The sequence below is a fragment of the Bombina bombina genome, chromosome 5, assembly GCF_027579735.1.
Source record: "Bombina bombina isolate aBomBom1 chromosome 5, aBomBom1.pri, whole genome shotgun sequence".
Taxonomy (NCBI): domain Eukaryota; kingdom Metazoa; phylum Chordata; class Amphibia; order Anura; family Bombinatoridae; genus Bombina; species Bombina bombina.
The window spans coordinates 137,852,304-137,878,392 of record NC_069503.1 but is presented as its reverse complement, the minus strand read 5'-3'; the positions used below and the strand labels follow the sequence as shown (position 1 = coordinate 137,878,392).

The following is a 26,089-nucleotide window of genomic DNA, read 5'->3' as shown; positions in this document are numbered from 1 at the left end:
TTTTAAAAGATAGATAATTACTCATTCCCCAGTTTTGCATAACCAACAGTTATATTAATACACGTTTTTACCTCTGTGATAACCTTTTATCTAAGCCTCTGCAAACTGCCTCCTTATTTCAGGTTTTTTGACAGACTTGCATTTTAGCCAATCAGTGCTCACTCTTCAATAAATTCACGTGCATGAGCTCAATGTTATATATATGAAACACATGAACTAACGCTCTCTAGTGGTGAAAAACTGTCAAAATGCATTTAGATTAGAGGCGGCCTTCAAGGTCTAAGAAATTAGCATATGAACCTCCTAGGTTTAGCTTTAAACTTAGAATACCAAGAAAACAAAGCAAAATTGCAGATAAAAGTAAATTGGAAAGTTGTTTAAAATTACATGCCCTATTTTTTTGGACTTGACTGTCCCTTTAAAAGGGACACAAAACCCAAATGTTTTCTTTCACGATTCAGACAGAGCAACAATTTTAAGCAACTTTCTTATTTACTCCTATTATCAATTTTTCTTCGTTCGCTTGGTATCTTTATTTAAAAAAGCAGAAATGTAAGCTTAGGAGCCGTCCCAATCTTGTTTCAGCACCCTGGGTAACGCTTGCTGATTGGTGGCTTACATTCCTGTTTTTCAAATAAAGATACCAAAACAATGAAGAAAAATTGATAAAAGGAATAAATTAGAAAGTTGCTTAAATTGTGTCTGTTTAATGTATAACAAAGCTTATTTCTACATGCCTAATATTTTAGCTCTGCTTGATTTATTTTTAAGCACGATTGGCTAATTTATTGCCAGACACATATTTGCTCCTTGGGTTGAGAGACCAGGCTCTAAATGCAAATACCACACATAGAATTTGAGCTTTTGTTAGCCCTCTTGTGTATGAGCTAACAATGAAGCACACCTGGCCATGAAACAGCTGTAATATGGCTCCTGTATGTAAATACAGTCAAATTAAAGCAGACAGTCTGCGCCTTATCCTCAGTCATTTTTTATTTCAAATGGAACGTACTGCAATACAGAGCCAAAACCACAACATGTGTGTCATTGTCTATATACTCTAAAGGACGCCACTGTATTTACAAAGAAACAAATACAATGCGTGATTAGAAATCTCCTGAAAACCAAACCAGAGATAAAGACAGAGCAAACAAATTGCAGAAAGATCATAAACAATCTGACATATGTTCAAAAGCAAATTGTAATAAGCTCTTACACAAGTAATAGGTTTACAAAAAACAAAACAAACATTTAAAAACATATAGAACAATGCAATATTAAAAAAAATGAAAAGCTTAAAATAGAAATCTATATAATTATATTAACAGCAGCAAGGTGTTATAATATAAAGACAGAATTATTTAAGTCTGTATCAATTTATACTCCAAGAGTAATATTACACCCAAATATAAGACCTATAATGCACAATATATCCAGCCTGGAACTCTTATAGAGCTTTACCCAGATTCTGGTGGGTTTTAAACAGCAAATCTATCCATGGGTCTGTAAATATTTGATAAATGTTATCACTATTGCATATATATGTAAAATTATAAGATATATTTTCCTTTTAAAATTACATTAAAGCGATCTTAAGGTTTAACTATTTACTGCCTAGTATATAAAATTATTATTAAAAAGAAGGGCACTTTCAATGATTACATTTTTTTTTAAGACTCATTTGAAAAATGATTTACCATTTAGAGATAGTAAACATTGCACCGCCCCTCCGCCCGCATCTCCTACTTTATTTAGCTGATGGAAGGCGAATCCGGCTTCATCCAATCGTTGCGTGCCCCACGAGCTGGACGCCAAGTGGGGCACGCAGCGATTGGATAAAGCTGGATTTGTCATCCATCAGCTAAATAAAGTATGAGATGCGGGCGGAGGAAGGGTGCAATGTTTACCACCACTAAATAATAAATCATTTTTCAAATGAAGAGTCTTAAAACATTTTAATCAATGAAAGTGCCCCTGTTTTAATAATAATTTTATACACTAAGCAGTAAATAGTTAAACTTTACAATCACTTTTTTAAAGTTTCTTCTCATTGTCAGATGTAAATTAGTTTTTTTGCATGTCAGATATCATAAAGGGGTAGTAAAGTCAAAAACTCATGACACAGAATGTGCGATTTTAATATATTTTTTTCAATTTACTTCTTTCTTTAGTTCAAAATGTCCTCTTTTTTTCTTTTGGTATACTTTATTGAAAAGCATATCTAGGTAGGCTCAGGAGCAGCAATGAATTACTAAGAGCCAGCTGGTAACTGGGGGCTACACACATATGCCCATTGGCTTATTAGATGTGCACAAAAATGCGAAAGCAAAATGTGCAGGGTTTTGCTATTCTAGAACAGTCCATCAAAAAATCCTCTAGTATGTTTATATTATCATCTTTGCTGTGACCAATCAGAAGTAGGATCTATATGAGCAAATGCACCGATAAAGGAATAACTGTGTAACATAGTCAGACTAACTGCAACTAACATAACCACTAGGATACACTGGAAAACGCATTGTCGTCATCCACACAAAGCCCAGTGTCTTCCTCTTGAGGGGGTCCATCTATCTTATCCTCATGCCTGCAGTCTCCTTACCCAGAGTTTTCCCCCACTTGGGATGAAAATAAAACAAATAAAGCAACAAGTATAGCTGGTAAATTCAGCAAGCAAAATCAGCTATGTCTAATAACAAAATAAAGGTAAATAAGTGATTTGCTAACAAAATAAAGGTAAATAAGTGGTTTGCAAATAAGTTAACATATTCCAGCAGTTGATCATTGGGAACACATTAAAGAGTAGAACATATTTCAGTACAATGTCTCTTTAAAAGCACATAGATCTGGAAATGAACTCCCTTGTACCGTAACATACAGTATATATATTTTTTTGTCTTAAAGGGTTTCCAGTGGTTTGTTACAACTGCTGCAGAATATGGAAAATAGCTCCTTTAGGTTATTATTGCAAAGTTGTTTTACAACACACAAATTCAAAGTGTTTACTGTGTCTTTAACTTAGTGACCAGACCATTTTTCCATTTGTTGCCCGTCTGGGACCAAGGCTATTTTTGCATTTTGTCAGGGTATCTGTGAATAAAACTAAATAAACTACAGATGTATCAGAGTCTAGTGTTTCATTTTTGGCTAAAGCCTAATTTGATGTGAATTGGTCTCATAACAGACCAGTCCCAACCCCCCTTTTTCCTGATTACAATACTTCAGCTAAAAACAAAAGGTTTAGCTTTTGAAGCTCACAGCTCCGCAGGGGTCTGATAATCAACCAAGCCAGCATACATCATGGAATGAAGGAGCCTAGATGTCTGTGGGAATCTCTGTGAAACTCACTAAGGCCCAGGAATATAGTAATTAGCACAGACCTGTTAATTACCCCTAGACCTCGGATCCACATCTGTGCTGGCTAACAGAGACATGTCTTGCATTGTAACTCTCAAATTAATTTTTAAAAAACAACTTGTATTTAGATTTCAAGTAAAATATGCCTTAGACAATATTAAATGTCTATGTATGGATCAGGGGAAATGCAATTCCGATTGTAGTGGATTAAATAACAATTGTGGTGGTCCCACTTTAAAATATATAACTTTTTTTTTTCTGTCTTCCAGACATCTAAGGGACAAATTGGGATTATATATGCTGAATTTAATAAGTAGCTATACAGTCAATTTAAAATGTCCAATTTTAATAACCTATTTCTTTATATTTTTCAGGCATCTAATAAGTACATATATAATTGGTGCTTTAAATAATATCATATGTTTTATACACTCAAAAAGAAATATACAGATATGAAATATTAATCATATATATATATATATATATATATATATATATTTATATGAAAATTACATCTGATTGCTGACCTCAAGGTATGTATGTGATATTAAGATGATAACTGAGAAAGTAATTGAATCCTTGATGAAGGTATTATAATCTTTTAAAATTGTTTCATAGAAAATATGATTTTTAAACGCATTTTAATATATTATAAGTGGAATATATTCACGTTTGGTCTTGAAATGATCAGAGAAATTGGCACTGTGCGGACCATATATGAAACATATGATTTATTAATACAAGAGATTATAGTATGTTGGATAAACATTTTAAAGGTTAAATAATTAAACTGTTAGCAATATTCAATGGTAAAACAGCATTCCTTGGTGTCTGCCGCCACCTATAGATCAGAAACGGTATTGCAGTTTAAGCTTGTATAGTTTGATTCATATCTGGTTCCTATAAATATAATTCAATGTGTTTATAACTTTAACTAATATAAAGAATTTAGGAATAAAATATTGATTTTAATTGTTTCGTATATGCATTTTATTGGAGGTTTGTTTTAAAGAATAATTATTAAATAAATTGTATTATAAACCGGCCATATACTGACAATTTCTGCTGTGTTTGTGTTTTGCTGTAATTTTCCTCTTACTCATTTACTGTACCCACACATATTATATACCGTTTTTTCTCGCCATTAAATGGACTTTCTAAAGATATTATTATTATCATCATATCTTATAATTTACTATAAAAAATATATAAAATATGATGAATAAATTGAAAAAACACACTTTTCTAACTTTGACCCCCAAAATCTGTTACACATCTACAAACACCAAAAAACATAATTTATGTAAGAACTTACCTGATAAATTCATTTCTTTCATATTAGCAAGAGTCCATGAGCTAGTGACGTATGGGATATACATTCCTACCAGGAGGGGCAAAGTTTCCCAAACCTCAAAATGCCTACAAATACACCCCTCACCACACCCACAAATCAGTTTAACGAATAGCCAAGAAGTGGGGTGATAAGAAAAAAGTGCGAAAGCATAAAAAATAAGGAATTGGAATAATTGTGCTTTATACAAAAAAAATCATAACCACCACAAAAAAGGGTGGGCCTCATGGACTCTTGCTAATATGAAAGAAATGAATTTATCAGGTAAGTTCTTACATAAATTATGTTTTCTTTCATGTAATTAGCAAGAGTCCATGAGCTAGTGACGTATGGGATAATGACTATCCAAGATGTGGATCTTTCCACGCAAGAGTCACTAGAGAGGGAGGGATAAAATAAAGACAGCCAATTCCGCTGAAAAATAATCCACACCCAAAATAGTTTAAATTTTATAATGAAAAAAACTGAAAATATAAGCAGAAGATTCAAACTGAAACAGCTGCCTGAAGTACTTTTCTACCAAAAACAGCTTCAGAAGAAGAAAACACATCAAAATGGTAGAATTTAGTAAAAGTATGCAAAGAGGACCAAGTTGCTGCTTTGCAAATCTGATCAACCGAAGCTTCATTCCTAAACGCCCAGGAAGTAGAAACTGACCTAGTAGAATGAGCTGTAATCCTTTGAGGCGGAGTTTTACCCGACTCGACATAAGCATGATGAATTAAAGATTTCAACCAAGATGCCAAAGAAATGGCAGAGGCCTTCTGACCTTTCCTAGAACCGGAAAAGATAACAAATAGACTAGAAGTCTTTCGGAAAGTCTTAGTAGCTTCAACATAATATTTCAAAGCTCTAACAACATCCAAAGAATGCAATGATTTCGCCTTAGAATTCTTAGGATTAGGACATAATGAAGGAACCACAATTTCTCTACTAATGTTGTTGGAATTCACAACCTTAGGTAAAAATTCAAAAGAAGTTCACAACACAGCCTTATCCTGGTGAAAAATCAGAAAAGGAGATTCACAAGAAAGAGCAGATAATTCAGAAACTCTTCTGGCAGAAGAGATGGCCAAAAGGAACAAAAAACTTTCCAAGAAAGTAATTTAATGTCCAATGAATGCATAGGTTCAAACGGAGGAGCTTGAAGAGCCCCCAGAACCAAATTCAAACTCCAAGGAGGAGAAATTGACTTAATAACAGGTTTTATACGAACCAAAGCTTGTATAAAACAATGAATATCAGGAAGATTAGCAATCTTTCTGTGAAAAAGAACAGAAAGAGCAGAGATTTGTCCTTTCAAGGAACTTGCAGACAAACCTTTATCCAAACCATCCTGAAGAAACTGTAAAATTCTCGGAATTCTAAAAGAATGCCAGGAAAAATGATGAGAAAGACACCAAGAAATATAAGTCTTCCAGACTCTATAATATATCTCCCTAGATACAGATTTACGAGCCTGTAGCATAGTATTAATCACAGAGTCAGAGAAACCTCTTTGACTAAGAATCAAGCGTTCAATCTCCATACCTTTAAATTTAAGGATTTGAGATCCTGATGGAAAAAAGGACCTTGCGACAGAAGGTCTGGTCTTAACGGAAGAGTCCACGGTTGGCAAGAAGCCATCCGGACAAGATCCGCATACCAAAACCTGTGAGGCCATGCTGGAGCTACCAGCAGAACAAACTAGCATTCCTTCAGAATCTTGGAGATCACTCTTGGAAGAAGAACTAGAGGCAGAAAGATATAGGCAGGATGATACTTCCAAGGAAGTGACAATGCATCCACTGCTTCCGCTTGAGGATCCCTGGATCTGGACAGATACCTGGGAAGTTTCTTGTTTAGATGAGAGGCCATCAGATCTATTTCTGGAAGTCCCCACATTTGAACAATCTGAAGAAATACCTCTGGGTGAAGAGACCATTCGCCCGGATACAACGTTTGGCGACTGAGATAATCCGCTTCCCAATTGTCTATACCTGGGATATGAACCGCAGAAACTAGACAGGAGCTGGATTCCGCCCAAACCAGAATTCGAGATACTTCTTTCATAGCCAGAGGACTGTGAGTCCCTCCTTGATGATTGATGTATGCCACAGTTGTGACATTGTCTGTCTGAAAACAAATGAACGATTCTCTCTTTAGAAGAGGCCAAGACTGAAGAGCTCTGAAAATTGCACGGAGTTCCAAAATATTGATCGGTAATCTCACCTCCTGAGATTCCCAAACCCCTTGTGCCGTTAGAGACCCCCACACAGCTCCCCAACCTGTAAGACTTGCATCTGTTGAAATTACAGTCCAGATCGGAAGAACAAAAGAAGCCCCCTGAACTAAACGATGGTGATCTGTCCACCACGTCAGAGAGTGTCGTACAATCGGTTTTAAAGATATTAATTGAGATATCTTTGTGTAATCCCTGCACCATTGGTTCAGCATACAGAGCTGAAGAGGTCGCATGTGAAAACGAGCAAAGGGGATCGCGTCCGATGCAGCAGTCATAAGACCTAGAATTTCCATGCATAAGGCTACCGAAGGGAATGATTGTGACTGAAGGTTTCGACAAGCTGATATCAATTTTAGAACGTCTCTTGTCTGTCAAAGATAGAGTCATGGACACTGAATCTATCTGGAAACCCAAAAAGGTTACCCTTTTCTGAGGAATCAATGAACTTTTTAGTAAATTGATCCTCCAACCATGATCTTGAAGAAACAACACAAGTCGATTCGTATGAGATTCTGCTAAATGTGAAGACTGATCAAGTACCAAGATATCGTCCAAATAAGGAAATACCACAATACCCTGTTCTCTGATTACAGACAGAAGGGCACCGAGAACCTTTGTAAAAATTCTTGGAGCTGTTGCTAGGCCAAACGGCAGAGCCACAAACTGGTAATGCTTGTCTAGGAAAGAGAATCTCAGAAACTGATAGTAATCTGGATGAATCGGAATATGCAGATATGCATCCTGTAAATCTATTGTAGACATATAATGCCCTTGCTGAACAAAAGGCAGGATAGTCCTTACAGTTACCATTTTGAATGTTGGTATCCTTACATAACGATTCAATATTTTTAGATCCAGAACTGGTCTGAAGGAATTCTCCTTCTTTGGTACAATGAAGAGATTTGAATAAAACCCCAGCCCCTGTTCCAGAACTGGAACTGGCATAATTACTCCAGCCAACTCTAGATCTGAAACACATTTCAGAAATGCTTGAGCCTTCGCTGGATTTACTGGGACACGGGAAAGAAAAAATCTCTTTGCAGGAGGTCTTATCTTGAAACCAATTCTGTACCCTTCTGAAACAATGTTCTGAATCTAAAGACTGTGAACGGAATTGATCCAAATTTCTTTGAAAAAACGTAATCTGCCCCCTACCAGCTGAGCTGGAATGAGGGCCGCACCTTCATGTGGACTTAGGAGCTGGCTTTGATTTTCTAAAAGGCTTGGATTTATTCCAGACTGGAGATGGTTTCCTAACTGATACCGCTCCTGATGATGAAGGATCAGGCTTTTGTTCCTTGTTGTGACGAAAGGAACGAAAACGATTATTAGACCTGAATTTACCTTTAGACCTTTTATCCTGTGGTAAAAAAGTTCCTTTCCCTCCAGTAACAGTTGAGATAATAGAATCCAACTGAGAACCAAATAATTTATTACCCTGGAAAGAAAGGGAAAGCAGAGTAGACTTAGAAGACATATCAGCATTCCAAGTTTTAAGCCATAAAGCTCTTCTAGCTAAAATAGCTAGAGACATATACCTGACATCAACTCTAATGATATCAAAGATGGAATCACAAATAAAATTATTAGCATGTTGAAGCAGAATAATAATGCTATGAGAATTATGATCTGTTACTTGTTGCGCTAAAGCTTCCAACCAAAAAAGTTGAAGCTGCAGCAACATCCGCCAAAGATATAGCAGGTCTAAGAAGATTACCTGAACACAAATAAGCTTTTCTTAGAAAGGATTCAATTTTCCTATCTAAAGGATCCTTAAAGGAAGTACCATCAGCAGTAGGAATAGTAGTACGCTTAGCAAGAGTAGAGACAGCCCCATCAACCTTAGGGATTTTGTCCCAAAACTCTAATCTGTCAGATGGCACAGGATATAATTGCTTAAAACGTTTAGAAGGAGTAAATGAATTACCCAAATTATTCCATTCCCTGGAAAAACTTCTGGAATAACTACAGGAGATTTAAAAACCTTATCTAAACGTTTAGATTTAGTATCAAGAGGACCAGAATCCTCAATTTCTAATGCAATTAGGACTTCTTTAAGTAAAGAACGAATAAATTCCATTTTAAATAAATATGACGATTTATCAGCATCAACCTCTGAGACAGAATCCTCTGAACCCGAAGAACCATTATCAGAATCAGAATGATGATGTTCATTTAAAAATTCGTCTGAACAATGAGAAGTTTTAAAAGACTTTTTATGTTTACTAGAAGGAGGAATAACAGACATAGCCTTCTTAATGGATTTAGAAACAAAATCTCTTATGTTATCAGGAACACTCTGAGTATTAGATGTTGACGGAACAGCAACAGGTAATGGAACTTTACTAAAGGAAATATTATCTGCATTAACAAGTTTGTCATGACATTCAATACAAACAACAGCTGGAGGAACAGCTACCAAAAGTTTACAGCAGATACACTTAGCTTTGGTAGCTCCAGCACCAGGCAGCGATTTTCCAGAAGTATCTTCTGACTCAGTTGCAACGTGGGACATCTTGCAATATGTAATAGAAAAAACAACATATAAAGCAAAATTGATCAAATTCCTTAAATGACAGTTTCAGGAATGGGAAAAAATGCCAGTGAACAAGCTTCTAGCAACCAGAAGCAATAAATAATGAGACTTAAATAATGTGGAGACAAAAGTGACGCCCATATTTTTTTAGCGCCAAAAAAGACGCCCACATTATTTGGCACCTAAATGCTTTTGGCGCCAAAAATGACGCCACATCCGGAACGCCGACACTTTTGGCGCAAAAGAACGTAAAAAATGACGCAACTTCCGGCGACACGTATGACGCCGGAAACAGAAAAAAAAATTTGCGCCAAAAAAGTCAGCGCCAAGAATGACGCAATAAAATGAAGCATTTTCAGCCCCCGCGAGCCTAACAGCCCACAGGGAAAAAGTCAAATTTTAAAGTTAAAAACAAAAATGATTGATTCAAATGCATTATCCCAACTGACTGTCTGAAATAAGGAATGTTGAACATCCTGAGTCAAGGCAAATAAATGTTTGAATACATATATTTAGAACTTTATAAAAAAGTGCCCAACCATAGCTTAGAGCAGAGCTTTCCAAACTTTTTATGTTGGTGACACACTTTTTTAATCCTACATCATTTCGTGACACAGTAATTCAGTTGTACCATCAAACAGGAGGTTAAACTAACTTGTTTTAAGAGCTACGGACACATACATAAATTATATAATAACAAAATTAATTTACTAGTAACAGTATGTGCGAGAATTAAAATTTTTTTTTAATAACACCAATAGCTACTTACTATTTTAATGAGGTATATGAAGTTGATGGGATGAACACAGTTTCCTAATATTTGGTGAAATATTAGATAAAGACACTCGCATTTCATCATAAAGCAGCTGTCCCACTCACTGGCTACACATGCAGTCACAAGCCATTTGAGGAGACTACACATGCAGTCAGGAGCCAATGTGCCATCAAAGCCACCAATGGGAATAGTTTCAGTTCCCGCTGAGCTGCTCCAATAGGTTAAGATGATCTGTGACCCACTAGGTATCAATCATGTGTCAACCATATATGCGTAGCAGGCAGGCGAAAAGTCAGAAACCAAAAATAAATAAATTAAAAAAAATGTGTGCTGAAGCAGGGACACACCTACACACTGCTGCCGACACACTAATGTGTCCCGACACACAGTTTGGAAAGCACTGGCTTAGAGTGTCACAGAAAATAAGACTTACTTACCCCAGGACACTCATCTACATGTTTGTAGAAAGCCAAACCAGTACTGAAACGAAAATCAGCAGAGGTAATGGTATATATATATATATATATAAGAGTATATCGTCGATCTGAAAAGGGAGGTAAGAGATGAATCTCTACGACCGATAACAGAGAACCTATGAAATAGACCCCGTAGAAGGAGATCATTGAATTCAAATAGGCAATACTCTCCTCACATCCCTCTGACATTCACTGCACGCTGAGAGGAAAACCGGGCTCCAACCTGCTGCGGAGCGCATATCAACGTAGAATCTAGCACAAACTTACTTCACCACCTCCATAGGAGGCAAAGTTTGTAAAAACTGATTTGTGGGTGTGGTGAGGGGTGTATTTGTAGGCATTTTGAGGTTTGGGAAACTTTGCCCCTCCTGGTAGGAATGTATATCCCATACGTCACTAGCTCATGGACTCTTGCTAATTACATGAAAGAAAACAACCATACTAAATAGTTTCTAAATTTTTCCCCGAGTTTAGAAATACCCAATGTTTACATGTTCTTTGCTTTTTTTGCAAGTTATAGGGCAATAAATACAAGTAGCACTTTGCTATTTCCAAACCATTTGTTTTCAAAATTAGAGCTAGTTACATTGGAACACTGATATCTGTCAGGAATCCCTGAATATCCCTTGACATGTATACATTTTTTTTAGTAGACAACCCAAAGTATTGATCTAGGCCCATTTTGGTATATTTCATGTCACCATTTCACCGCCAAATGCGATCAAATAAAAAAAAATAAATGTAAACTTTTTCACAAACTTATTATTTACAAACAGCTTGTGCAATTATGGCATAAATGGTTGTAAATGCTTCTCTGGGATCCCCTTTGTTCAGAAATAGCAGACATATATGGCTTTGGTATTGCTTTATCGTAATTAGAAGACCGCTAAATGCCACTACGCACCACACTTGTATTATGCCCAGCAGAGAAGGGGTTAATTAGGGAGCTTGTAGGGTTAATTTTAGCTGTAGTGTAGTGTAGTAGACAACCCCAAGTATTGATCTAGCCCCATTTTGGTATATTTCATGCCACCATTTCACCGCCAAATGCGATCAAATAAAAAAAACAAAAAAACGTTCACTTTTTCACAAGTTTAGGTTTCTCACTGAAATTATTTACTAACAGCTTGTGCAATTATGGCACAAATTGTTGTAAATGCTTCTCTGGGATCCCCTTTGTTCAGAAATAGCAGACATATATGGCTTTGGCTTTGCTTTTTGGTAATTAGAAGGCCGCTAAATGCCGCTGCGCAACACACTTGTATTATGCCCAGCAGTGACGGGGTTAATTAGGTAGCTTCTAGGGAGCTTCAAGGGTTCATTTTAGCTTTAGTGTAGAGATCAGCCTCCCACCTGACACATCCAACCCCTTGACCCTCCCAAACTGCTCTCATCCCTCCCCCACCCCACCCCACAATTGTCCCCGCCATTTTAAGTACTGGCAGAAAGTCTGCTAGTACTAAAATAAAAGGCTTTTTTTAATAAAAAAAAAAAAGTTAAATAAAATATATATTCTGCTGTGAAGGATCCCCCTTAGCCCCCAACCTCATTGATAACCCCCTCCCCAAGAGCTCTCTGACCCTCCTCCTACTAACCATTTTCCACCATTTTGGCTACTGGCAGCTGTCTGCCAGTACCCACTTTGCATTTAAATGTGTTTTTTCTAAAATAAACCACTAGTTTTCTGTAGTGTAGCTGCCCCCCCCTCCAAACCCTACTCCCTCCCCCTCCCAGACCTATTTTAAAAAATAATTTTCCCCCCTTCTCTCCCACCCACAACCACCACCCCCCACCCTCTCCCACCACTTCAAAATTTATAACAGAACGATCACGGGTGCGCGGGCAGGTGCACGCTCCTGCGCATCCGACAATCATTTCCGACTGCTAGATGGAAGATTGCCAGCGATGGGCCTCCCTGCAGCTGCTCCCACCCACCAACGATCGGCACCATCGCAGAGTGGCTCTCTCTGCATCGGTGTGCCAAAAAAGGTATTGTAGTGATGCCTCAATATCAAGGCATAACTGTAATACCTTAAAGCTGCTGGAAGTGATCAGGATTGCTTCCAGAGCTTCAAACCCCAGAGGACGTGCCAGTCACACTTCATTGGTCGTTAAGTGACCTCCTATGGAGGACGTGCCTGGCACGTCCTTGGTTGTTAAGGGTTTAACTTGTCTATGACTTTCACTTTGTAAACTACTAGTCAGCACACACACTTTACCTCTGTAACCAGGTCAGGCAGAGGAGGGAATTGTAGTGCTGCAGGGGAGTATCCCCAGACTCATGAGGGGCAACAGTTACAGACAGTATGTGCCCTGCTGGGTATGTGTCTCTGATCTCCTCACACAGACGGGCACCAAGACCTGGTGAAGGGAAGAAAAAAAGATGTAATTGCATTTAACTTCATGCACAAATACAGAACAAGCAACTGGGAGGCAAAATTGGACTAACAAATTAGCAAGACAACTAGGTTACTCTGTCAGGCATGAAGTATTTTAGAAAGGTTTTTAATAAAGTTTGCTAATATTATTTAAATTTATTTGTGAAAATCACAGCTACAGACGTGCACTATGAGGATAAAAATGCCCCACTCAATGCAGTAGAATTACATAAATTAACAAGTACATAATAAAAAGACAATGCGATAGCACTCTAAATTTACAATAAGCAGCAGATATTTTTTCTTACTAATTTATCTCCCATTTTCCGGCCCCCTGTATCATGTAACAGACACCAGCCAATAACAGACTACTATAGTATACTCTGAGTTTGTGCACATGCTCAGTAGGATCTTGTTCCCCAGAAAGTGTGAATATAAAAAGGCTGTGCAAAATTTAATAATGGAAGTAAATTACAAAGTGTCTTAAAACTGCATGTTCTATCTGAACTATAAAAGTTTATTTTTACTTGAGTGTCCCTTTAATGCCCTACTAGATTCCATCTATCTCTCTCAATGAGCTCATTACATGTTTTTTAGCTCCCAGTAGTCCATTGCTGCTTGATATATGGATAGGAAGTGAAAGCCTACAAATGCTTGATGATAAAATGTGAGTGTCTTTATCTAAAATTCCACCAAATATTGAGAAACTGTGTTCATCCCATCAACCTCATACATCCCATTAAAATAGTAAGAAGCTATTGGTGTTATTAAACTTTTTTTTAATTCTTGCACATACTTACTGTTACTTGTAAATACATTGTGTTATTATATAATTTATGTATGTGTCTGTATCTCTTAAAACAAGTTAGTTTAACCTCCTGTTTGCTAGTACAACTGAACTACTGTGTTGTGAAATGATTTAGGTCTAAAAAGTGTGTCACCAACATGAAAAGTTTGGAAAGCTCAGCATTACATGTATCTGACAGTGAGTATTTAGAGAGGGGGATGCAGCAGTAATCACAGTCAGTAGGTTTGCAGCAGACATATCCCTTGAATAGCCTCATGATTATATTTTATTATCTACTTTGCTGTGGCTAATTAGGGACAGATGCTTTTATAAAATAAATAATAATATGCCACTGATAATATTTTAAGTATAACTAGAAGACAAACATTATTTAGTGTTGTTTTACCAAGCTCCTTTGTAGCAAATACTCACCAGACCCGGTGCCTCCACAGAGGCTGTGCAGCATCACGGTGCCGCTATAACAGTCTCTGCGTTCCACCTCCTTGCGCAAGCTTTCCATGCTCCGCTCCAGCAGGCTTTTCTCAGTACCAGAGGAAACACTGCTGTACCCTGTGAGTGACCAAGGCAGGAAGATTACACCCAGCACAGATTAAGTTCCATTATTACCATGAATACTTAAAGGGACATGAAACTCAAAATGTTTCTTGCGCGATTTGTATAAAGTGTACATTTTTAACCAACTTTCCAATTTACTTCTATTATCAAAGTAGCTTCGTTCTCATGGTGCCCGTTGTAGAAGGAACCCTAAAACACTACTGGGAACGAACTGAAAACATAATGTGGACCAATGAAGAGAGGTATATACAGTATGTGCTGTCACCAATCAGCAGCTAGCTCCCAGTAATGCATTGTTGCTTCTGAGCCTTCCTAGGTATGCTTTTCCACAAAGTAAACCATGAAAATGAAGCAGATTAGCTAGTAGAAGTACATTGGAAAGCTGTTTAAAATGTTATGCTTTTTCTGAATCACTAAATAAAATGTTTGAGTTTCATGTCTCTTTAAAGGGACAGTCTCACCAGAATTTTTATTGTTTAAAAAGATAGGTAATCCCTTTATTACCCATTCACTAGTTTATTAATATACTTTTTACCTTTGTGATTACCTTGTTGCTAAGCCTCTGCAGACTGCCCTCCTATTTCAGTTCTTTTGACAGACTTGCATTTTAGCCAACCAGTGCTGACTCCTAGGTAACTCCATGGGCATGAGCACAATGTTATCTATATGAAACACGTGAACTACCGCTCTCTAGTTGTGAAAAACTGTCAAAATGCATTCAGATAAGAGACTGTCACAAAGGGCTAAGAAATAAGCATCTGAGCCTTCCTACCAAGAATTAGATTTAAACTAAGAATACCAAGAGACCAAAGCAAATTTGGTGATAAAAGTAAATTGGAAAGTTGTTTACAATTGCATGCCCTATCTGAATCATGAAAGTTTATTTTTGACTAGACTGTCCCTTTAATAACGCAACTAAATAAGCAACATAAAAGGTAATTTAATGAAACATGGTTTGCTCCTCACCATACGCCCAGTTATTTCCTCTCCCTCTCCGTTCCACAACAAGATTAGTGTCTCGGAAACACCTGCCAAACAAAAACAGATTTCTGGTGAATACCACAATACTTTATATTAGACTACTATAGCTCAGAGCTACTTTGCAAGAGATCCAGTCCATAATAAAGGGGCATCATAGTCTAAATGTAAAACTGTTAATGTTTGTTATACACAATATTAACAAAATATATAAAAAATATCCGGGTGCTTGAAAAAATGTGTATACTGTACTTATGTTATTTCTATTCATAGACATTGGTTTTACATTCCACTTTTTATTTCACCTAGTAAATGCAACCCTCAGGGTTTCCCCCTTGCCATCTGCCAGAAGGGAGTGAGATTTCCCCGTTAAAAGCCCCTCACCACTGGCTGCTGACTATTATATAGGTTCCATATAAATCACAGAATATGCTTACGGCTTGATCCTATGGACCCATATTGTTATACTCATCTACTCCAGTATCAGGTCTTTCTCAGTTTAGCTGTAGATAAAACACATCTGGCTGACTACTGGGATTATAGTACTATTTCTCTTTATATTGTCCATATTGTACTGCACGTTATATATTTTTTCTATGCTGTTAATAAAGGAAAACTCAACTAACTACAGGTGTCACAAGGGATTAGCGTAAAGACTGAAAGACATAACTCACAGTGTACACTTCACCAAATACTTTACTGAACATAGACATTCCTATCCTCTCTAATACACAAGTATACTCCAGCCCGCCCACTAAGATCCAACAATAACCTTTTCCTTGCATCTGCGACTATCACCTCCTCTCATGCTAGACTGCAGGACTTCTGTCGTGCAGCACCTACCCTATGGAACACTCTCCATCGTGCTGTCAGGCTTTGCCCTAATCTTTCTTGCTTTAAATGCTCCCTGAAGACTTTTCTACCACCCAACTCAATAATAAATTATTTTCACTTACCTAACATTTCCCTCATCTATCTCTGCATTAACGTCTTTCTCAATCTTGCAGTCCTCACCTCCTGTTTCTTAACCTCCTACCCTTCTAGATTGTAAGTTCCCAGGGCCCTCAATCTCTCCTGTATGTGTTTGTAAATGTTGTCCTGTCTCTTACAAGTCTTATATTGTTTTATTTAAATGAATTGTTTCCATGGACAGCGCTGTGGAATATCTTGGCGCTTCATAAATAAAGAATAATAATAATAAATATATATATATATATATTTAATTGTCTTTATTGAATTTTATATATAGTACAGTACATTAGTTCGCTCATGTAATTATTAAGCAGTTCACATAGATAAATGCAGTACCTATACATTACTCATAGCTTCATAATCAACTAATGCACTTCTTAGATTGATTTTAAGAAAAACAAAACAATAACCAAACTGTATAACTTACCAAGTCTCTTTTGTGCGTGTTCAGTGTCATACTACGAGGACCCCCTGCACAGCCTGTCCTTATCAGATCCCCCAGACCGGCCCGCTTATCTCTCTAGCCTCAGGGTCGTGTAAAAGTGGGAAAGGTCAGTTCTGTTATGTTGCTTCTATCTGTCATAAGTCAAATATACTCTTTTCATGTCACACTCGTATCTTGTGAACACGTCTTAGTGTTAAGAGGCATCTTATGTTGTAATTCGTCCCATATAAATTTTAGGTCATGGAAGAAAGCTATTTTGTTAGATTTAAAGTAACCATATTCCTCCATAGACAGGGTGTCTTTCATGAGAGCCAACCACTCCCTAAATGATGGACATGTTTGAGTTTTCCACCCCCGGGCTATTAATAGTCTGGCTGTGTTTAATGACAGCTGGATCAGTCTGCTTCTTAATCTACACTTACATTTTGTGGGGAGATTCAATAATGCTACTTCTGGTTCTAAGGTAAAATGACTGTCTGTGTCCAGTGTGTTTCTGACCTGCTCCTGAATCATTTCCCAGAAGGGCTTGATTCTTGGGCACTCCCACCAGATGTGGAGAAGGGTTCCTCTCATCCCGCACCCTCTCCAACAGAGTTCAGAGGAGGAAGGAAATATACTTTTCAGTCTTGAGGGAGTGAGGTACCATCTTGTTAACAGCTTAAAGTTAGTTTCCAAGTATTTTGTAGAGAAAGATGACTTTCTGATACCCTGAAAAATATGGTCCCACTCCGTCTCTGTTAGTTCCCTACCTAGGTCTTTGTGCCAACGGTCAACGTAGTCAGGTAGTCCCCCTTTTTGGGCGTGAATCAGGAGTTTTCTAGCTAGTGATAAAGTGTGATGTGCAGGGAGGTCAACTGAACAGGTCATTTCAAATGGAGTTAGGTGCCTAGTCAGCAGTTTTTTCTGTGGGTGCGTTTGTATGAGGTGGTGTATTTGGTTATATTTTAACCAGTTTGTAAAAGCGCCGCCTAATATGTCCGTTAATTCCTGCCTTTGTTTAATTTTCCCATCTCTAACCAATGAACTAAGTGGAGTTGTGTAACCCATCTCCCACATGTTTGAATTTGTTTTGTCGAATCTGATTCCTCCCTTCAATTCTGCGTTTGGGGAAATGGGGAGCATAGGGGAAATCGTTGTGGAGATGCCTGAGTATTTTTTGATAATACCATCCCATGCATCGAAGACATGTGAAAGTAGGGAATAGCATTTTAGCCATGGTGGTCTATTCTGTTTTTCTATCCAACATAAGGCCCCGGGGTTGGGTGTATGCAAGATGTGGGAGTCCATTGGGATCCATGCCTTCCTATCCTTGTTTCTGTGCCAGTCTATTATTCTTTGAAGGCTCGTAGCTTGGTAATACGTCTCAATGTTTGGCAATCCCAACCCTCCTTCCCTCACGGCTCTGTACATTGTTAGTTTTTTAATTCTGGGCTTTATTTTTCCCCACACAAACTGATTCATGATTTTTTGGGTTTGTTCTAAGAAGTGGCGTGGTAAGGCTATGGGTATTGCTTGAATAGCATAAATTATTCTGGGTAGTATGTTTATTTTCAGAATTTGAATTCGTCCCCACCATGAGAATGGGCGGTCTTTCCAGGTTTGTAGGTCGTGTGAAATTGAGTTGATAAGATTTTTAAAGTTCAATTGCAGAAGGGATTTAGGGTTCTGGGTTAAGTAGATCCCCAGATATTTAATGGCTTTCGGTTGATGTTTAAATGGGCAGTGTTCTAGCAGGGATTTAAACTTAATTTTAGAAAGGGAGATATTTAGCATTTCGGATTTCTGTTCATTTACTGAAAAGTTAGAAAATTCCCCAAATCTTTTTAATTCTTGCAATACTGCGGAAGTGGAGGGTTCTGGGGAGGATAAAGTAAAAAAGGACGTCATCCGCGTACATAGATATTTTAAAGTCTAAGGGACCTATTTTAATTCCCGATATTAGTGGATTATTCCTGACTCTGTGCTAGCACCTCCATACTTATTATAAACAAGATTGGGGAGAGGGGGCAGCCTTGTCTCGTTCCATTACTTATTTCAAATGGATCTGAAACCAGGCCATTAACTCGTACCTTTGCTGGGGGGGAGTGGTATAAACATTTTATCCTACGAATCATCTTTTCTCCCACCCCTATCTTACCCAGCGTGGCGAATAGAAAGTTCCAGTTTAGGCGATCAAACGCCTTTTCCGCGTCAGTTGAAATTATAACATAAAGCGCAAGTATATGTGTGACTGTGTAAGGCTTTACCAACTAAGCTAATTGTAAAACCCTTCCCTTGCTTAAAAAGCGTCTCAACACACTCTGACTGCACATAAGTAAGGACGCCTGCTCACAACCAGGTTATTTCGTATACCCTGTGGAATGCAGATCATCGTCTAGCATTGCTCTTATTTTGTTACCTAGTAACATTAAGCAATATCTACATTTTGTCCCACTCAGTAAATTACTTGGACATGGTTAGAAAAGATATTTTAGTACCAGGACAACCTTTGAGTAAAGCGGCTGAAGGAATTCTTCTGAGTCGGCTACCTAATGAACATAACTTTTCATAAAATACTCTACTAAAGTACTAAGAACTCTCAACTAAGAACTCTCTAAAATTTTGTTTGAAAATATTAAACAGGCTGTTGGTGCGTATGGTTTGCACTATACCGAATTTAGCCCTGCTCAACAAGTCTGGTACAGATATCACAAATCTTAATGTGTAAATTGTAAGCTTGTCATTCTGAGATGGGTATTCTGTTCTGGTGCTAACCTAACATTTAAGCAGCTTACTGTCAATTCATTATTATACTGGCAACCTATAACCGTATGGCTGCACCAAGTAATTCTGCGGCACTGTTATAACTGCTGTGTACATATCTTGCTGATAATTAACCAGTTTGTGTAAGTTCAGGCATTGCAGTTACTTTTGTCCTGTTTTCTATATTTCATATAGGTTATTGCCAAACAGTCAGCCAGTATTTGCTTGGAACTTGAGTATATTATTGTCTAGGTACTAACACAAATTTCTATGGGTGACATACACTAGGATACAAAATTTTTATAAGGGAAGTCAACACTGATTGTATAGTGCTTTCCTTTTTTTTTTTTTCCAGAAACTTCCATCGGCTTGGTATTTAAGCACTATTCATAACTATATCATATATTGGCTCTGTTAGATACGTCTATTGAGATATCTCTTTCTTTATTATAGCTTTCTTGTTTGTGTATCAAATGGCTGCACCTAAATAATCTGAGTGATTTTCCTCCCCCTATATTGTATTCACTTTATCACTGGGTCCACTTTGCTGAACTATTGCTTCAGCCAACAACGCATTCACATGTAAAGGCGTCTTAGACTAAGTTATTAATTTAATTGTGTGATTTTTTTTTTTTTTTTTTCTCTTCACGAGGAATCCACGCTCATAGTTTTCACTCTCTCCACTAAGTTATTGTATTATTAGTGGGTTTTTTTTGATCTCTCACCTTGCACTGCACTTTTTTTTTTTTTTTTTTTTGTGTGCACACCAGGGGAGGAAGTGATTATTATTTATGGACAGATATCTTTCGGCTCCCAAACTTAACTCACCAAACATGCCAGTTAAACAAAGAGATAAGAAGAACCGCATATCAGACACTGTACCCGAAATAGTTAAAGAGAAGGCTCCTCCTAATACTGATATCCAACCATTAGTAAACCAGTTGTCAGAAATATTTCTCCCCCAATTTGAACTGTTACAGTCCCAGATGGCTAATCTCACCACTGAGATTAGACATTTCTCTAATAGACTTAACGAGGTTGAGAACAGAGTATCTGAAACAGAGGATATTTTAAGTGGTCAAGCCTCTCAACTATCAGAACAGACTAAACAAATCAAATTTTTACAAGGGCGGATAACAGATCTTGAAGATCGTTCCCGTCGCAATAACTTAAAGGTAGTAGGACTCCCGGAGTCCAGCGAGTTTTCTGATCTCCTACACTTCTCTTCTATCTCTCTCCCCGTGATTTTGGGTTTGCAACAACATAACACTCCCGTATTGATAGAAAGAGCACATAGAATTGGCCCATATAAGAAAGTAATAAATGGAAAGACTTACCATAGAGCGATCATGATCAAATTTCAAAATTATCAGGACAAAATGACACTTTTGCGACTGTATAGGAAAGCTGGCTCAGTGCAAATAGGGGAGGCCAAAATCTTGATTTTTCAGGATTATTCCAGCGAAACCTCCCAAAGCAGGAAGGTCATGGCGCCCTATTGCACTAAGCTAATCAACGCTGGACATAAGGCTAGGCTAATTTATCCAGCAAGAATAATAATAGAAGAAGAAGATACTTTGCATACTCTACTTAATGAGCAGGAAGCTAGGCAATTTTGCATTGGCTTAAATATTAAGCTATGAGGAGGAAGTTTATTTAAAGGGTCAACATACTGTTGGGTCTCATGCGATGTTGTCTATTGATTTTTTGGGTTTTTTTTTTTTTTTTTTTTCTCTTTCCTCTCCCCCCCCCCCCCCTTTTCCTGCCACATTGCCTCACACATGATTTTATTATAGGAATTAGAAGATATGCTTAAGTGCGTCTCTTGGAATATTGGGGGAATAACTTCCCCCATTAAAAGGAAGCTGATTCTTAAGCAATTAACAGTGACGTGCAGTAATAGGAGGCAAGGGAGGCAGTGCCTACCCTGTCCAATCAGAAAAAGAAGTTTTTATTTATGATTAAAAAAAATAAAAAGTTTGTGTAATTTTTTTTTGTACATTTTGTGACCACGCCCCCCCCAGCTACAATACCCCCCCCCTTGCCGGCTCCACAGATGCAATACCATCCATTCCCATCCATGTTGCGCAATTAAGAGGCAGTGAGCTGCTCCGCTGCCCTCCATGAATTGCGCAACATGGATGCTAGCTACTGTTTAGTGCTCACTATGAGCTAGCGCCACCCAGTGGTGTCTCACCGGGCCCATGCCTCTCTCCAATAGAGGCGGTTCTCTTAACCGCCGCTATGAGATGGAGGTGACCACAGCCAATCAGCATCAGTGCTGCTAGGGAGGCGTGCCGGCCGGGCTTGTTTGAAGCAGTGACTGGGACGGCTGTTGGCGGGAAATAGTGAACAGGGGGAGCTGCAGCAAGAGAGTGGACTGTCTGAGAGACCGGTAAGTAATAATACACACTCACAGTCACTCGCATACCCTCTCAGCCAGGCCAGCAGACTAGAGCAGTCACTCAGAAGAGTGTGTGTCCACCGGCTGCAATATACTTTATTTCAGGATCATCTCTCCTCCTGGGCACTCTGTGTTATTAAGCAAGTTCTCTCACTGCAGCTGTAATACAGTATGGCTATGTGATGATCGTGTCATGATGTTATTTTTTTCCTGATCTAAGGGACTGAAGATTCAGAATCATTAGCATTTTCTAATGGGAAATGCTAATGATTCTGAATCTTCAGTCCCTTAGATCAGGAAAAAAATAACATCATGTCACGATCATCACATAGCCATACTGCTGCAGTGAGAACACAGAGTGCCCAGGAGGAGAGATGATCCTGAAATAAAGTATATTGCAGCCGGTGGACACACACTGTTGTGAAGTCAGTAGGGGCTAGGGACCTCAGGCAATTCCATTATACTGAGCTCAGCACTTTCCTGTAACGGCTCTAACTAACAAACAGAGCCTGCTGCCTTAGCACAATATAGTGATTTAGAACTGAGGGGAAATGCAGCCTACAACGGCAGCTGTTATATGACAAGTGGGAACGCTGCCTGATAAGAGAACAACTATAAATCAAATCCTTCCCTCAGTAGCCCAGCCCTGCATTTACAACCCCTTCGTTCTCAGGGAAGAGCCTGTCGTCCTCCTGCTGCTTAGTGCTGCTATGTAAGGAATGTGCCCTTCTTCTTACTTTGCTATGTAAGAATACTCTATCTCTAACCTGTGTTTTCTCATGGATTGTGGATCTCTACTTGAAAAGGTGCATGTATGTATTTAGGGAGTGCACTATTTTCTGTGTTATCAATTACTAGTTAACCTCTTTGATGCCTGTGGATTTTAATGAACACTGCTTATCAATGGAATGCAGTAGCTCTGGTACCTTGTAAATTAAGAGCACTCTGCCTGCCTTTGTAAGCCTTCCCTACACAGCTAGCTATTGTGTAGAATAAATCTCATATTACATTTCCACATGTCAGTTTGCATTGCAACACACACAGCACATCACTAATGCATGCAGTTCACATTTAAAGTTAAAGAAGAATTGTCTTCCCATTGTGCCTGGGTCATTCCTGTCCTTTCTGGGGGAATAGAATGAATTTGCTGATTTGTAGCTCTGGTTCTTATTGGAAATAGGGAGAAAATGTAAAGATATTACAGTGAAAATCAGCACAGAAATGTAGCTTGCAACATTGCTGCTGATTATGGATTGCAAAACTTTTCTTAGCCTTTATCCCAAACCCTAAAAATAACCACATCTCTTATCTCTAACCCCAAATATTTATCTATTTCCATGAGTTATGAGTACTGGATTTGCATATTTAGTATTTACAAATTGCATTAAACTCTATGCTTTTTAAAATAAATATAAATATTAAATATAAATAAGCACATGGCTCTTTATAAACACTGTGTGTGCATTTGTAAGCTTAGTATACAAGTCTGTTTGTCATTGAGTCAAGTGAACTTAGTGAAGAGTGCTCAGTGGTACTAGTAGTGCTTTATCTTTTACTATATATTGAATTATTCCTGTTTTTATTTTATTTTTTAAAAACTCCCCTCCTTTATCCCTGCATGAGCCAGAACACAACACTTGATATGTACAGTGTGTGTGTGTTACTGTCTGTGTGGGTTTGGGGGGGTCTGTGTGTGTATAGATCTGTGTGTGTGGGTTTGTCTGTCTGTGTGTGGATGTGTGTGTGTCTGTGTGACTGTATGTCTGTGTGTTTGGGGGTCTGTGTGAGTGGGTCTGTGTTTATTTGTGTGGATGTTTCTGTGTGTGTGTTTGGGGTGTGTGTGTGTGTGTGTGTGGGTCTGTCCCTGTGTGTATACCTGTGTGTTTGTGTGGGTCTGTGTGTGCATGTGTGTGTCTGTTTGGTAGGGGTCTGTGTTTGTGGGTCTGTCCCTGTGTGTGTCTTTGTGTGTGTGGGGGGTCTGTCTGAGTGTGTGTTTCTGTCTGTGTTTGGGGGTCTGTCTCTGTGTGTGCATCTGTTTGTGTGTGGGTCTATTTCAGTGTGTGTGGGTCTGTGTGTGTGAGTCCAGTACTTGTGTTATGTGCTATTTCCCATAATGCTCAGCCACCATTTCAGCTGGGAAATCTAGTTCCAAAACCTCTGGAGGGTCACAATTGATGAGCCCTGTGCTGTAGGTGAACATAACTAACTCTTTTCAGGTGCAAAATATTTGTTGGTGCCAGTAATTTAGTGATATTTATATGTGTGTGTGTGTGTGTATATATATATATATATATATATATATATATATATATATATATATATATATATATATATTTACACACACATGTATACATATATATGTGTGTGTGATTCTTGTGCGTATCATTGTCAGTGCCTCACTAGCCGCTGACGTCACTGCACGTCACTGGCAATTAAGCAGGTATAACCCTGATCTCGTCTTTTTACAGGAAACGCATATTAAAGCTGCAGAAGTCAATAAACTTAAATCAAAATGGGTTGGACATATAATTGCTTCCGCGTGTAACAAGAGGAAAAGAGGGGTGGCCATATTGTTCAACAAAAATTTGTCTTTTAAGTTACTGAAACATGTGTCTGACAAGGAGGACAGATGGCTGCTGGCTGAGATCGAGATAGGAGACACTAAATATATTTTTTGTAATATATATGGTCCAAACCAGGTGGACGTAGAGTTCTGGAACCAAATCTCTATGCATTTATCGCAATATATAGGACAAAATTTAATTTTGGTAGGAGATTTTAATTTGATTCCAACTCTCTTGGACAGATGTACTCCAAACACTTCTAAATTTTCTAGTACTAAGGCTAAGATATTCCGACAGGTTTGTAATAGTCTAAAAGTCCACGATATCTGGCGCATTAAGCACCCGGACTCGAGAACATTTTCTTGTGAATCCAAGTCATATAGAGCGCTCTCCAGGATAGATTTCTTTTTGGTTTCCAGTCCTATGCTAGCGATGGAGGTTGATGTCCAAATCGCTGATATAGTTATATCTGATCACGCTATTATCTCTCTAGGTATATATACCAAAAATACAGTGGCCAACCCAGTGAATAATTTCTATTTTCCTAATCAATTGGTGCAAGACAAAAAAATTCTCCGATTGGCTGAGTAAAAAATGGCGAGACTATCAAGAATTTAATATAGGCTACTTAGAGAAAACTGAGATATACTGGGAAGCGGCGAAAGCATATCTCAAAGGTGAAATCAAGGCGTACATGGTGAAAAGGAAAAAGCAATTTAACGCTCGAGAACTACAGTTGGCTAACCAACTTAGTAACGCCTATAAATCCTACATTAATAACAACTCTAAATTTGCATGGGATAGGTATCAGAAGGCGAAACAAGAGCGTGATCTCTTTTTTAAAGAAAAAACCTTACGGGAAGATATTCGAATAAATGCGAAGTATAGCGGACAATTTGGCAGATCAGCCAAGTTCTTGGCCAGTTTAAATAAAGCTAGGAAAAAAGCTAACACAATTGAAGCTATTAGAGAGGGACAGGTAAGATACACGGATCCATCAGAGATTAAAGAAGTCTTCCATAAATACTATCAGAACATCTATGCGCCAAGTGAGTTCAGTTTTGAAAATAAAAACTCTTTTTGGAGTAGGGTTACAACTCCTAAAATTTCCTCATCTTTTTCGGAAGCATTAAACAGCCCTATCACTGAAAAGGAAGTAGCCGCGGCAGTTGACTCCACTAAAACTAACAAGGCCCCCGGCCCTGATCAACTTTCGGCAGAGTTCTATAAGATCATGCGAAAGGATCTTACGCCTATCCTGACTAAACTATTTAACGATTACTTCTTGGTAGGGAAGCCTATGTCTGAGCATTTCTCGGCGTCGGCTGTTACATTAATTCTTAAAAAAGATAAAGACCCCCTGGATCTAGCTTCATATAGGCCTATATCGCTTTTGAACGTAGATTATAAACTACTTACTTCAATAATGGCCAAAAGACTTAAACTAGAAATTGGGCAAATAATACACGAGGATCAAACGGGCTTTATGCCAGGAAGATCCTCGATTAGAAATATTAGACGTGTTAC

At 38.1% G+C, this 26,089-nt stretch overlaps 1 protein-coding gene across 1 annotated transcript in view; it reads right to left on the bottom strand.

Annotated features, from left to right (window-relative positions):
* The window catches only part of LOC128660096 (tubulin delta chain-like), a 96,503-nt gene that overhangs the window by 53,264 nt on the left and 17,150 nt on the right, over positions 1 to 26,089 (bottom strand). The window contains exons 4-6 of the mRNA XM_053713723.1: positions 15,424 to 15,485; positions 14,314 to 14,451; positions 12,936 to 13,077 (exon numbers count right to left, since the gene is read on the bottom strand). Of these exons, the coding sequence (XP_053569698.1) occupies positions 12,936 to 13,077; positions 14,314 to 14,451; positions 15,424 to 15,485 (342 nt within the window). The remainder of the gene's footprint in view (positions 1 to 12,935; positions 13,078 to 14,313; positions 14,452 to 15,423; positions 15,486 to 26,089) is intronic.